This window comes from Ranitomeya variabilis, chromosome 6 (genome assembly GCF_051348905.1).
Source record: "Ranitomeya variabilis isolate aRanVar5 chromosome 6, aRanVar5.hap1, whole genome shotgun sequence".
Classification (NCBI taxonomy): domain Eukaryota; kingdom Metazoa; phylum Chordata; class Amphibia; order Anura; family Dendrobatidae; genus Ranitomeya; species Ranitomeya variabilis.
This window is the reverse complement of record NC_135237.1, coordinates 98,718,119-98,733,954: the sequence shown is the minus strand read 5'-3', so window position 1 is coordinate 98,733,954 and position 15,836 is coordinate 98,718,119. Positions and strand designations below refer to the sequence as shown.

Genomic DNA, 15,836 nt, shown 5'->3' with positions numbered 1-15,836 from the left:
TGATAATAGTTTTCAATGGTAGCCCATTGCTATATTATTACAACACTTATTCTACCTTTTCTTACCATGTAGTAAACATGTTCCAATGTTTCCAATATATTCCTCCCAACAGTCCATTTTTTCGACATCCTTTATTACATTACTTTCACGAACAGCTCATATGTAGTTTTTACCAATTTAGCAGGCTGCTAATATCATCTACGTCTCTTACCAGGTAACACAAACCCAGACATAACAAACGTGAAAACTGAATCATAACGTGGGAGTCCAACGAAAAGGCCGCAAAAAGGTCAAAACTTGGATCCTGCTTCTCATCAGCGTCTGCGGGAATTACCCTCCTGTCTGTATATATTGTGCACTGACATAGCTTTTATTGCCTAAATATAACTTCCACCCTGATGATCTTGACAAATTGCCAAAAATTGTATCATAACAACATGGATAAATAGCATAAAATATCACTCCTTTACCTGAGCATCTGACTCCCTGAGCAATGAGACCCCACATGAAATTGGCACAGTATTCACACCAGTGGGGACCCCGAAATGTGTGCACCTGGAAAAGAAAGCAAACAATGGTTACAAAAAAAGCTAAAGAGGAAGAAATATATCACAAAATACGTGAATAGTAGTGATGAGCGAATATACTCGTTACTCAAGATTTCCCGAGCATGCTCGGGGGTCCTCCGAATATATTTTAGTGCTCGGAGATTTCGTTTTTCTTGCCGCAGCTGAATGATTTACATCTGTTAGTCAGCATAAGGACATGTGGGGGTTGCCTGGTTGCTAGGGAACCCCCCATGTAATCAAGCTGGCCAACAGATGTAAATCATTCAGCTGCGGCAAGAAAAACTAAATCTCCGAGCACTAAAAAATACTCGGAGGACCCCCGAGCGTGCTTGGGAAATCTCGAGTAATGAGTATATTCGCTCATCACTAGTGAATAGTCATAATCACAAACAAAAGGAATAGAAGAAGCCTCATGACTGTGCAGTACGGGAAAGCGCCTGCTGGTTATTCCAAGCATGTAAATCCGATGTTACTACTTTATTTCATGGATTCTTGTGTACAGATGTGTATAAATAAAGGACATTTAATTTTGCCAAAAAGAATGGTAAAAAAATTAACGGAGAATGGCTAAACTGGGCACAGTCCAGGAGGCAACAGCTAGTGTACACCAACCATGATTGCTTGGTGCCATGAGATAAGCAGACCAGTGTCGGACTGGGGTGACAAGGGCCCACCAGTAACATTGACTTTGGGGGGCCCACTTTTCACCTGCATGCAAATATTATACTACCTTCGTTCACAAATTTACCTATATCTCTATATAATAATAAACTGGGTAGTTTGGTTAATGAATGATGAGATGCTGCTTTTTTCTGTACAGAGTGAATCAAGTGAATTATGCCAAGTACTGCCGATTCAGTGGAGTGGGGGGCCCAGATCTGCACAGGGGCCCACTGGGGGATTCCCCTGCTACCCTATGGGCCAGTCCGAGCCTGAAGCGGACCATAAATGCATGTAGTAAGGCACCGAAAATAGAAACCAAGAATTCCAGGAGAGCTGAATATTCACATCTCAGATAGCACATTGAATTTGCGATCCACAAATTTTGATACCTGAAGCACATAGAAAGCGATATGGATTTAAATGTCTGTAAATAATCCAAAAATGAGATTCTTTTCTTCGTGTGTAAATGGGATTTTTTTTTACCGTGAAGTGGCCATTCAAAAGATACATATATGCATAATTCGCAATATACAGAGATTACCAAATCTTCATTGCTTCCCTTCCACCAACTCTAGGGTTTCCCAGCAATCCCCATCTTAGCGGCTGTTTATGGTCACATATTGGCTATCAATTCATTATGTTATGATGGGCAAGGCGTCAGAATACAACTTTTAGGACATCACATCATCACAGATGAGTGTGAAGGAACCCCTGAAGCTGTGAGTATTGTATACATTTTGTTATTTTACTATGGACTGGTTTTGGGGTGGCAATGTGTACTTACAGGGGGAACCTCCTCTAAGTGAGCTGTAGCCAATGTCATCATGTAGTCCAAAAATAACCTTTGAGGAAATAAATGTGCATACACTGTATGTAAAAAGGAGATACAGTGGTTGTAAAAGTCTTGTTAAAATAGCAGATTTTTTTCCAGCAAAAAAATAATGAAAAGAATAATTTCAGAATTTTTTCCACCTTTAACGTCACCCTGTTATGACCCCAATGGCGAGGGTCTCAGAGGAACGTGGAAGTCTGCAGAATACAAAAATCCAGCTCATAGGGCAGTGGTAACTGGGTTGACCATATATCTACTCCTAACGCCAACACTAGAAGTAGCCGGGGATCATTCCTACGTTGATTCTAGATGACACGCGCCAGCCGGAGAATCTAGCTACCCCTAGTAGAGGAAAACAAAGACCTTTCTTGCCTCCAGAGAAGGGGACCCCAAAGCTGGATAGAAGCCCCCCACAAATAATGACGGTGAGGTAAGAGGAAATGACAAACACAGATATGAACCAGGTTTAGCACAGAGAGGCCCGCTTACTGATAGCAGAATAAAGAAAGGTAACTTATATGGTCAACAAAAACCCTATCAAAATCCACACTGGAAATTCAAGAACCCCCGAACCGTCTAACGGTCCGGGGGGAGAACACCAGCCCCCTAGAGCTTCCAGCAAAGGTCAGGATATAGATTAGGAACAAGCTGGACAAAAATACAAAACCAAAACAAATAGCAAAAAGCAAAAGGCAGACTTAGCTGATATAACTGGAACCAGGATCAGTAGACAAGAGCACAGCAGACTAGCTCTGATAACTACGTTGCCAGGCATTGAACTGAAGGTCCAGGGAGCTTATATAGCAACACCCCTAACTAACGACCCAGGTGCGGATAAAAGGAATGACAGAAAAACCAGAGTCAAAAAACTAGTAACCACTAGAGGGAGCAAAAAGCAGATTCACAACAGTACCCCCCCCTTAGTGAGGGGTCACCGAACCCTCACCACGACCACCAGGGCGATCAGGATGAGCGGCATGAAAGGCACGAACTAAATCGGCCGCATGAACATCAGAGGCGACCACCCAGGAATTATCCTCCTGACCATAGCCCTTCCACTTGACCAGGTACTGAAGCCTCCGCCTGGAGAGGCGAGAATCCAAGATCTTCTCCACCACGTACTCCAACTCGCCCTCAACCAACACCGGAGCAGGAGGCTCAGCAGAAGGAACTACAGGCACAATGTACCGCCGCAACAAGGACCTATGAAATACATTGTGAATAGCAAACGACACAGGAAGATCCAGACGAAAAGATACAGGATTAAGGATTTCCAATATCTTGTAAGGCCCAATAAAACGAGGTTTAAATTTGGGAGAGGAGACCTTCATAGGAACAAAGCGGGAAGAAAGCCACACCAAATCCCCAACGCGTAGTCGGGGACCCACACCGCGGCGGCGGTTGGCAAAGCGCTGAGCCTTCTCCTGTGACAACTTCAAGTTGTCCACCACATGATTCCAGATCTGCTGCAACCTATCCACCACAGAATCCACCCCAGGACAGTCAGAAGGCTCCACATGACCCGAAGAAAAGCGAGGATGGAAACCAGAGTTGCAGAAAAAAGGCGAAACCAAGGTGGCGGAACTAGCCCGATTATTAAGGGCAAACTCAGCCAACGGCAAGAACGTCACCCAATCGTCCTGATCAGCAGAGACAAAACACCTCAAATAAGCCTCCAAAGTCTGATTGGTTCGCTCCGTCTGTCCATTAGTCTGAGGATGGAAAGCAGACGAAAACGACAAATCAATGCCCATCCTACTACAAAAGGATCGCCAGAACCTGGAAACGAACTGGGATCCTCTGTCTGACACAATATTCTCAGGGATGCCGTGCAAACGAACCACGTTCTGGAAAAACACAGGAACCAGATCGGAAGAGGAAGGCAGCTTAGGCAAAGGAACCAAATGGACCATCTTGGAGAAGCGATCACATATCACCCAGATAACGGACATGCCCTGAGATAGCGGAAGATCAGAAATGAAATCCATGGAGATATGTGTCCAAGGTCTCTTCGGGACAGGCAAGGGCAAGAGCAAACCGCTGGCACGAGAACAGCAAGGCTTAGCTCGAGCACAAGTCCCACAGGACTGCACAAATGACCGCACATCCCTTGACAAGGAAGGCCACCAAAAGGACCTGGCCACCAGATCTCTGGTGCCAAAAATTCCCGGGTGACCTGCCAACACCGAGGAATGAACCTCGGAAATGACTCTGCTGGTCCACTTATCCGGGACAAACAGTCTGTCAGGTGGACAAGACTCAGGCCTATCAGCCTGAAATCTCTGCAACACACGTCGCAGATCCGGAGAAATAGCTGACAAGATAACTCCATCTTTAAGAATACCAACAGGATCAGCGACTCCAGGAGCATCAGGCACAAAGCTCCTAGAAAGAGCATCGGCCTTCACATTCTTTGAACCTGGTAAATACGAGACAACAAAATCAAAGCGGGAGAAAAACAATGACCAGCGGGCCTGTCTCGGATTAAGGCGTTTAGCAGACTCGAGATACATCAGATTTTTGTGATCAGTCAAGACCACCACACGATGCTTAGCACCCTTGAGCCAATGACGCCACTCCTCAAATGCCCATTTCATGGCCAACAACTCCCGATTGCCCACATCATAATTTCGCTCGGCAGGCGAAAACTTCCTAGAGAAAAAGGCACAAGGTTTCATAACAGAGCAACCAGGGCCTCTCTGCGACAAAACGGCCCCTGCCCCAATCTCCGAAGCATCCACCTCAACCTGAAAGGGAAGTGAGACGTCAGGCTGGCACAAAACAGGCGCCGAAGTAAACCGGCGTTTCAACTCCTGGAAAGCCTCCAAGGCAGCAGGAGCCCAGTTAGCTACATCGGAGCCCTTCTTGGTCATATCCGTCAAAGGTTTCACAATGCTAGAAAAATTAGCGATAAAACGACGGTAGAAGTTAGCGAAGCCCAAGAACTTCTGAAGACTCTTAACTGACGAGGGCTGAGTCCAATCAAGAATAGCTCGGACCTTGACTGGGTCCATCTCCACAGCAGAAGGGGAAAAAATGAACCCCAAAAAGGGAACCTTCTGTACACCAAAGAGACACTTTGAGCCCTTGACAAACAAAGAATTTTCACGCAAAATTTTAAAGACCAACCTGACCTGCTCCACATGCGAATCCCAATTATCAGAAAAAACCAAAATATCATCCAGATAAACAATCAAAAATTTATCCAGATACTTCCGGAAAATGTCATGCATAAAGGACTGAAAAACTGAAGGCGCATTGGAGAGCCCAAAAGGCATCACCAAGTACTCAAAATGACCTTCGGGCGTATTGAATGCGGTTTTCCATTCATCACCTTGCTTAATGCGCACAAGGTTGTACGCACCACGAAGGTCTATCTTGGTGAACCACTTGGCACCCTTAATCCGGGCAAACAAGTCAGACAACAGCGGTAAAGGATACTGAAATTTGACAGTGATCTTATTTAAAAGCCGATAATCAATACAAGGTCTCAAAATCCGTCCTTTTTTGCCACAAAAAAGAATCCCGCACCAAGAGGGGAAGAAGATGGACGAATATGTCCTTTTTCCAGAGACTCCTTGATATATGAACGCATAGCGGTATGTTCAGGTACCGACAGATTAAACAGTCTTCCCTTAGGAAATTTACTGCCTGGGATCAAATCTATAGCACAGTCACAGTCCCTATGAGGAGGCAGTGCACTGGACTCAGACTCACTGAAGACATCCTGATAATCAGACAAATACTCCGGAACTTCCGAAGGCGTAGAAGAAGCAATAGACACAGGCAGGGAATCCTCATGAATACCACGACAGCCCCAACTTGAGACTGACATAGCCTTCCAGTCCAGGACTGGATTATGGGTCTGTAACCATGGCAGCCCTAAAACGACCAAATCATGCATTTTATGTAAAACCAGGAAACGTATCACCTCGCGGTGTTCAGGAGTCATGCACATGGTAACCTGAGTCCAATACTGCGGTTTATTTGCTGCCAATGGTGTAGCATCAATACCCCTAAGAGGAATAGGATTTTCTAATGGTTCAAGAGTAAATCCACAGCGCTTAGCAAATGAGAGATCCATGAGACTCAGGGCAGCACCTGAATCTACAAACGCCATGACAGGATAAGATGACAGTGAGCAAATCAAAGTTACAGACAGAATAAATTTAGGTTGCAAATTACCAACGGTGACAGGACTAACAACCTTAGATATACGTTTAGAGCATGCTGAGATAACATGTGTAGAATCACCACAGTAGTAGCACAAGCCATTCCGGCGTCTATGAATTTTCCGCTCATTTCTAGTCAGGATTCTATCACATTGCATTAAATCAGGTGTCTGTTCAGACAACACCATGAGGGAATTTGCGGTTTTGCGCTCCCGCAACCGCCGGTCAATTTGAATAGCCAGTGCCATAGTATCATTCAGACCTGTGGGAATGGGAAAACCCACCATAACATTCTTAATGGCTTCAGAAAGGCCATTTCTAAAATTAGCGGCCAGTGCACACTCGTTCCAATGTGTCAGCACGGACCATTTCCGAAATTTTTGGCAATACACTTCAGCCTCGTCCTGCCCCTGAGACATAGCCAGCAAGGCCTTTTCTGCCTGAATCTCAAGATTGGGTTCCTCATAAAGTAAACCGAGCGCCAGAAAAAACGCATCAAGATCAGCCAATGCCGGATCTCCTGGCGCCAGCGAAAAAGCCCAATCCTGAGGGTCGCCCCGTAAGAACGAAATAACAATTTTTACTTGCTGAGCAGAATCTCCTGATGAACAGGGTCTCAGGGACAAAAACAATTTACAATTATTCACGAAATTCCTAAACTTAAACCTGTCTCCGGAAAACAGTTCAGGAATCGGTATTTTAGGTTCTGACCTAGGATTTCTGATAACATAGTCTTGTATGCCCTGCACACGAGTAGCCAGCTGGTCCACACTTGTAATCAAGGTCTGGACATTCATGTCTGCAGCAAGCATAGCCACTCTGAGGTAAAGGGGAAGGAGAAAGAAAAAAAAAAAAAACTCAGAATCTTCTTTCTTATAATCCCTCTTCTGCAACGCATTAAACATTTAATACTGGCCTGGCAAACTGTTATGACCCCAATGGCGAGGGTCTCAGAGGAACGTGGAAGTCTGCAGAATACAAAAATCCAGCTCATAGGGCAGTGGTAACTGGGTTGACCATATATCTACTCCTAACGCCAACACTAGAAGTAGCCGGGGATCATTCCTACGTTGATTCTAGATGACACGCGCCAGCCGGAGAATCTAGCTACCCCTAGTAGAGGAAAACAAAGACCTTTCTTGCCTCCAGAGAAGGGGACCCCAAAGCTGGATAGAAGCCCCCCCACAAATAATGACGGTGAGGTAAGAGGAAATGACAAACACAGAAATGAACCAGGTTTAGCACAGAGAGGCCCGCTTACTGATAGCAGAATAAAGAAAGGTAACTTATATGGTCAACAAAAACCCTATCAAAATCCACACTGGAAATTCAAGAACCCCCGAACCGTCTAACGGTCCGGGGGGAGAACACCAGCCCCCTAGAGCTTCCAGCAAAGGTCAGGATATAGATTAGGAACAAGCTGGACAAAAATACAAAACCAAAACAAATAGCAAAAAGCAAAAGGCAGACTTAGCTGATATAACTGGAACCAGGATCAGTAGACAAGAGCACAGCAGACTAGCTCTGATAACTACGTTGCCAGGCATTGAACTGAAGGTCCAGGGAGCTTATATAGCAACACCCCTAACTAACGACCCAGGTGCGGATAAAAGGAATGACAGAAAAACCAGAGTCAAAAAACTAGTAACCACTAGAGGGAGCAAAAAGCAGATTCACAACACACCCATAATAAGGAACCTTTTCTTGAAAGCTTTCAGTCAAGAGACGGGTACAATTTTTTTTCCAATGCATAAGCTATATCATGGCACACTGTGAAGACGATCATGAAGAGGTGTCTTACATTTGGCCCAACAGTGACATTACCTAGAACTGTATGTCCCTCAAATATTGATGAAAAGACAAGAAGAAAATTTGCCCGGGAGACTACTAAGAGGCCTACAGCAACATTAAAGAAGCTGCAGGAATTTCTGGCAAGTACTGATTGTGTAATAAATGTAACTACAATCTCCCATATTCTTCATATGTCTGGCCTGAAGACGGAAGCCCTTTTTTATCAATGAAATACATCTAAGATTGGCTATGTTTTGCCATAACCTACATCAAGTCTGCTAAACGTCCGTGGGAAAAGTGTTATTGTCTGTTGAAACCAAGATTGAAGCTTTTGGCCATAATGCCAAAATGTAACACTGCATATCACCAAAAGAACCTCATACCCACAGTGAGGCAGAATTATGCTTTGAAGGTATTTTTAGGCAGCTTGAACTCGGGCTTTAGCCACGGTGTAAAAAATTATTAACAGTTCCAAATATCAGTCAATTTTGCAAAAAAAACCTTCAGGCCTGTGCTATAAAGCTGAAGATGAAGAGGAATTTCACCTTTCAGCAGAACAAGCATGCCTCTAAATCAACAAAAAAAAAAAGATATGTGAAAGTTTTGGAATGGCTCAACCAAAGCCTAGATCTGAATACAATTGAAAATCTGTGGGTGACCTAAAGGGGGCGCTGTACAAAGGAAATGCTACTGAATGGAAGAGTGGGCAAAGATTGGGAATTCTTGATGTGTCCTGCTGATAGACTCCTACCCAGAAAGACTGAATGCGGTTATTAATTCAGAGGGTGCTTCAAGTATTAGTTTAAGGTCGGGGTCACACTTACGAGTGTGATGCGAGTCTCTCGCATCAATACCCGGCACTGCCGCCGGCACTCGGACCGGAGCATGTGGCTGCATAGAAATACATGCATAGAAATACATGCAGCCGCACGCTCCATTCCGAGTGCCGGTGGCAGTTCTGGGTATTGATGTGCGAGTTTCTCTCTTCACACTCGCAAGTGTGACCCCGGCCTAACAGTGTATATATTTATACATCCACATTATTATATTTATTTACTTTTCTTTTCCTACACAAACAAATATTTCAGTTAATTTTCCAATTGAATTGTACAGATTATGGGTGCAACAATTGGTGGAAAAAAGTTCTGAAATGATTGTTTTTCGTATGATTTTTTTACATGACAAAAACCTGACATTTTAACAGGGGTGTTGTATAGACTTTTTATATCCATTCTATCTATTCTCCTCCCAAATACAAACATTGAATATTGAGAGTGAGAAATATCTCCTACTATACTATATATTTTTTTGCATCTGCACAAGGGTAGATTGGAAAGTAACAATGAAGGTTGTTTTGTGGAACTTTAATTTGGCTAATATGGTAAATAGCTGTAATCTAAAAATCCAAATGGGATAGCAGGACCCAGGAAAATGTTTATAGAAGTTATTGGACAGTACGGAATCTCACAAGTCCTGAATAAACCACTGAAATCTCACGCATATAGCATGTAAGTCCCTCATTTCTTCTTTCGACAGAACTGTATGGCACTCTGCGTGAAGCCTCACAGTATATTTTGTCGTCCGGCAGAAAAACAAACTTCATACGAAGTCTTACAGAAGAACAGTAGAGGCCACATTTATTTTGGTGGGAGCCCTATTATGGCTCTATAAACAATAGGGTCCAGGAGGTTTCAATTTATACATCCAACATCTTATTAGGCCACCACTAATGAATTTTCTCATACTTCTGCAAAGAACAAAAGTTGAATATTTTGGGGAGAAATACATTTTGTAAAAATATGAAATATTTTTTATTCTGTGCCTGTCTATTCTTGCATTAGTCGTTTGCTTTATTTGTATTCTCGGCGTATAGGAACGATTTCTATTTTAATACCAACCATTATTCATGGGAAAGCCAACATTGTGATGTCCCTTTTTCTGCTTCTTCCAAGTACACAATAAGTTTGCACTACGACTTACAATTAATGCACAGAATACGTAAGAGACGAAAACTGCCTTGGAAACACATAATTTTCTAGACCATATTTTGGGAATCTACGTACGTCAAATGTGAAACAGTGCCCAGATAATCATGACTTTGAAAACCAGATCTGGGCACAACGACCAATAAAATCCAATGACTAAATGCACATTTATGTAGTTCAGCATCTTAGTGTCCTAGTTAAGAAATGCTAAACATACACTTATGTGGCCAACATCAAGGATAATTGGACTTCTCCAGCTGAGACATTACAGAAAATGATGATTACAGGGTTTATTCCTATTGCACATAATATGGCTTTACATTAGTGTTTCATACAAGTCATGCATAGAGAACTGGTGTCTTGGTTAGCTTCAAACGGGGAAAAATGTGAGACGACAAAGAATTTAGAAAAAAATGTTGAGTTTACTTAAGATATAAAGAGCGAGCTTGAGAGGGAATGCCTTCAAACAGGTGAGATAAATCATCTAGATAGCTGAAGTACATCTAGAGTACAGTACAAATATACATGTACAGGGTCACCTTTGGTCAACCTACAAAAGTGTATTGGAGAATCCCATAAAGAGCAATTCTCTAATATACAGCTCTGGCAAAAATTATGAGACCACCACATCAAATCCCTGTCATGGGCAGCCCAATCTCCAGACCTGAACCCCATTGAAAACCTCTGGAATGTAATCAAGAGGATGATGGAAAGTCACAAGCCATCAAACAAAGAAGAACTGCTTACATTTTTGCTTCAGGAGCAGTGTGAAAGACTGGTGGAAAGCATGCCATGACGCATGAAAGCTGTGATTAAAAATCATGGTTATTCCACAAAATATTGATTTCTCTTCCTGAGTTAACCCCTTAGTGACAGAGCCAATTTGGTACTTAATGACCGAGCCAATTTTTACAATTCTGACCAGTGTCACTTTAAGAGGTTATAACTCTGGAACGCTTTATCGGATCCCGCTGATTCTGAGACTGTTTTTTCGTGACATGTTGTACTTCAAGTTAGTGGTAACATTTCTTCGATATTACTTGCAATTATTTATGAAAAAAATGGAAATATGGCGAAAATTTTTAAAATTTTGCAATTTTCAAACTTTGTATTTTTATGCCCTTAAATCAGAGAGATATGTCACAAAAAATAGTTAATAAATAACATTTCTCACATGTCTACTTTACATCGGCACAATTTTGGAAACAATTTTTTTTTTTGTTAGGGAGTTATAAGAGTTAAAAGTTGACCAGCAATTTCTCATTTTTACAACACCATGTTTTTTTTAGGAACCACATCACCTTTGAAGTGATTTTGAGGGGTCTATATGATAGAAAATAACCAAGTGTGACACCATTCTAAAAACTGCACCCCTCAAGCTGCTAAAAACCACATTCAAGAAGTTTATTAACCCTTTACGTACTTCACAGGAACTAAAACAATGTGGAAGAAAAAAATGAACATTTAACTTTTTTTTGCAAACATTTTACTTCAGAACCATTTTTTTTAATTTTCACAAGTGTAAAAACAGAAATTTAACCACAAATTTTGTTGTGCAATTTTTCCTGAGTACGCCGATACCTCATATGTGGAGGTAAACCACTGTTTGGGCGCACCGCAGAGCTTGGAAGTGAAGGAGCACCGTTTGACTGTTTCAATGCAGAATGGGCTGGAATTGAGATCGGACGCCATGTCGCGTTTGGAGAGCCCCTAATGTGCCTAAACAGTGGAAACCCCCCACAAGTGACACATTTTGGAAACTAGACCCCAAAGGAACTTATCTAGATGTGTGGTGAGCACTTTGAACCCCCAAGTGCTTCACAGAAGTTTATAACGTAGAGCCGTGAAAATAAAAAATCGCATTTGTTTTCACAAAAATGATTTTTTCACCCACAAATTCTTATTTTCACAAGGGTAACAGGAGAAATTAGACCACAAAAGTTGTTGTGCAATTTCTCCTGAGTACGTCGATACCCCATATGTGGAGGTAAACCACTGTTTGGGCGCACCGCAGAGCTTGGAAGTGAAGGAGCACCGTTTGACTTTTTCAATGCAGAATTGGCTGGAATTGAGATCGGATGCCATGTCGCGTTTGGAGAGTCCCTGATGTGCCTAAACAGTGGAAACCCCCCACAAGTGACACATTTTGGAAACTAGATCCCCCAAGGAACTTATCTAGATGTGTGGTGAGCACTTTGAACCCCCAAGTGCTTCACAGAAGTTTATAACGTAGAGCCGTGAAAATAAAAAATCTCATTTTTTCTACAAAAATGATCTTTTTGCCCCCAAATTTTTATTTTCACAAGGGTAACAGGAGAAATTAGACCACAAAAGTTGTTGTGCAATTTCTCCTGAGTACGTCGATACCCCATATATGGGGGTAAACCACTGTTTGGGCGCACCGCAGAGCTTGGAAGAGAAGGAGTGTCGTTTTACTTTTTCAATGTAGAATTGGCTGGAATTGAGATCGGACGCCATGTCACGTTTGGAGAGCCGCTGATGTGCCTAAACAGTAGAGACCCCCACATATGACACCATTTTGGAAACTAGACCCCTTAAGGAACTTATCTAGATGTGTGGTGAGCACTTTAAACCCCCAGGTGCTTCACAGAAGTTTATAACGTAGAGCCGTGAAAATAAAAAAATCGCATTTTTTCTACAAAAATGATCTTTTTGCCTCCAAATTTTTATTTTACCAAGGGTAACAGGAGAAAATGGACCCCAGAAGTTGTTGTACAATTTGTCTTGAGTATGCCGACACCCCATATGTGGGGGTAAACCACTGTTTGGGCGCATGGCTGAGCTCGGAAGCAAAGGAGCGCCATTTGACTTTTCAATGCAAAATTGACTGGAATTGAGATCGGACGCCATGTTGCGTTTGGAGAGCCCCTGATGTGCCTAAACAGTAGAAACCCCCCAAAAGTGACCCCATTTTGGAAACTAGACCCCCCATGGAACTTATCTAGATGTGTAGTGAGAACTTTGAATGCCCAAGTGCATCACAGAAGTTTATAATGCAGAGTCGTGAAAATAAAAAATATATATTTTTTAACAATAAAGATTTTTTAGCCCCCAAGTTTTTATTTTCACAAGGGTAACAAGAGAAATTGGACCCCAAAAGTTGTTGTCCAATTTGTCCTGAGTATGCTGGTACCCCATATGTGGGGGTAAACCACTGTTTGGGCGCACGGCAGAGCTCGGAAGGGAAGGAGCGCCATTTTGGAATGCAGACTTTGATAGAATTGTCTGCGGGCGTTATGTTGCGTTTGCAGACCCCTAATGTACCTAAACAGTAGAAACCCCCAACAAGTGACCCCATTTTGGAAAATAGACCCCCCAAGGAACTTATCTAGATATGTGGTGAGAACTTTGAATGCCCAAGTGCTTCACAGAAGTTTATAATGCAGAGTAGTGAAAATAAAAAATATTTTTTTTCCCACAAAAAAGATTTTTTTAGCCTCCAAATTTTTATTTTCACAAAGGTAACAAGAGAAATTGGATGCCAATATTTGTTCTCCAATTTGTCTTGAGTATTCTGGTACCCCATATGTGGGGGTAAACCACTGTTTTGGCACACAGCAGAGCTCGGAAGAGAAGGAGCGCCATTTTGGAATTCAGACTTTGATGGAATTGTCTGTGGGTGTTATGTTGCGTTTGCAGAGCCCCTGATGTACCTAAACAGTAGAAACCCCCACAAGTGACCAAATTTTGGAAACTAGACCCCCTAAGGAACTTATCTAGATATGTGGTGAGAACTTTGAAAGCTCAAGTGCTTCACAGAAGTTTATAATGCAGAGTAGTGAAAATAAAAAATAAAAAATTTTTCCAACAAAAAAGATTTTTAGCCCCCAAGTTTTTATTTTCACAAGGGTAACAGGAGAAATTGGACCCCAAAAGTTGTTGTCCAATTTATCCCGAGTACGCTGATGCTCCATATGTGGGGGTAAACCACTGTTTGGTCGCACAGCAGAGCTCAGAAGGGAGGGAGTACCATTTGACTTTTTTAGCGCAAAATTGGCTGTCGTGTTTGGAGACCCCCTGATGTACCTAAACAGTGGAAACCCCCAAATTATAACTCCAACCCTAACTCCAACACACCCCTAACCCTAATCTCAACCCGATCCATAATCCTAATCACAACCCTAACGATAATCACAACCCTAACCCCAAAACAGCCCTAATCTCAACCCTAACCATAACCCTAATCAAAACCCTAAATCCAACACACCCCTAACCCTAATCCCAACCCTAACCCTAATCCCAACCCTAATCCCAAACGTAACACTAATCCCAACCCTAATCCAAACCCTAACCCTAATCCCAACTCTAACCCTAACTTTAGCCCCAACCCTAACCATAACTTTAGCCCCCGTCGTCACAAAAAAAGTTCAATGTAACCTTTTTTTTGTACGTCGCGTCCGCCATTTCCGCGCATGCGTGGCCGTAACTCTGCCCCCTCCTCCCCAGGACATAGACTGGGCAGCGGATGCGTTGAAAAACTGCATCCGCTGCCCACGTTGTGCACAATTTTCACAACGTGCGTCGGTACGTCGGGCCGACGCATTGCGACCGCCCCGTACCGACGCAAGTGTGAAAGAAGCCTAAGGCTACTTTCACACTAGCGTCGTACTCGGCCCATCGCAGTGTGTCGGGCCAACGTACCGACGCTAGCGTTGTAAGCGCCGCACAACGGGTGCAGCGGATGCTGTTTTTTCAACGCATCCGCTGCCCCATTGTGAGGTGCGGGGAGGCGGGGGCGGAGTTCCGGCCACGCATGCGCGGTCGGAAATGGCGGACACGTTGCACAAAAAAGTTACATGTAGTTTTTTTTGTGTCGACGGTCCGCCAAAGCACGACGCATCCGTCGCACGACGGATGCGACATGTGGCAATCCATCGCAATGCGTCGCTAATGCAAGCCAATGGAGAAAAAACGCATCCTGCAAGCACTTTTGCAGGATGCGTTTTTTCTCCAACGACGCATTGCGACGGAAGCCAAAAAACGCTAGTGTGAAAGTAGCCTAACCCTAACCCTAGCCCTAACCCTAAATTTAGCCCCAACCCTAACCCTAACCCTAACTCTAACCCTAACCCTAACTCTAACCCTAACCCTAATTTTAGCCCCAACTCGTTTTCTCCTGCCGGCCGGCAGATGGCAGCAGATGGTGGGCGCACTGCGCATGCGCCCGCCATGATGAAAAAGCCGGCTGGCAGGAGAAGACAGAAGAGGACCCAGGGACACCGGGTGAGTATGTTAGGGTCCCCGAATCCCCCTATTTCTCTGTCCTCTGATGTGCGATCACATCAGAGGACAGAGAAATAACTGATCGCTTTTTTTTTTTTTTTTTTTTTGCGGTCGCCGGTAAACTGTTAATTACCGGCGATCGCAAAGCAGGGGTCGGTGCAAACCGGGGAGGTAGGTAAGTATCGGGGGGCTATTGGGGGCCATCGGGGACCACATTTCTCTGTCCTCCGATGTGCGATCACATCGGAGGACAGAGAAATTAAACGGCAAATCGCGTTTTTTTTTTTTTTGTTGCGACCGCCGGTAAACGGTTAATTACCGGCGATCGCAACTCGGGGGTCGGTAAAACCCCCCCGAATCATGTTCTCTGGGGTCTCGGCTACCCTCGGCAACCGAGACCCCAGAGAAAATCCGACTCTGGGGGGCGCTATTCACTTTTTCCACAGCGCCGTTAATTAACGGCGCTGTGGTTTAAGTACCCTTAGCGGCCGCCGTTAAAAGGCGTATCGGCGGTCGTTAAGGGGTTAAAACATTAGTATTGTTGTTTCTAAATGATTATGAACTTGTTTTCTTTGCATTA

At 43.5% G+C, this 15,836-nt stretch overlaps 1 protein-coding gene across 2 annotated transcripts in view; it reads right to left on the bottom strand.

The window, feature by feature from the left end:
• Positions 1-15,836, bottom strand: part of CHN2 (chimerin 2) — a 411,135-nt gene that overhangs the window by 56,882 nt on the left and 338,417 nt on the right. For both annotated transcript variants that reach the window (XM_077268847.1, XM_077268848.1), the window contains exon 8: positions 471-555. In XM_077268847.1, coding sequence (XP_077124962.1) covers positions 471-555 — 85 coding nt within the window. The remainder of the gene's footprint in view (positions 1-470; positions 556-15,836) is intronic.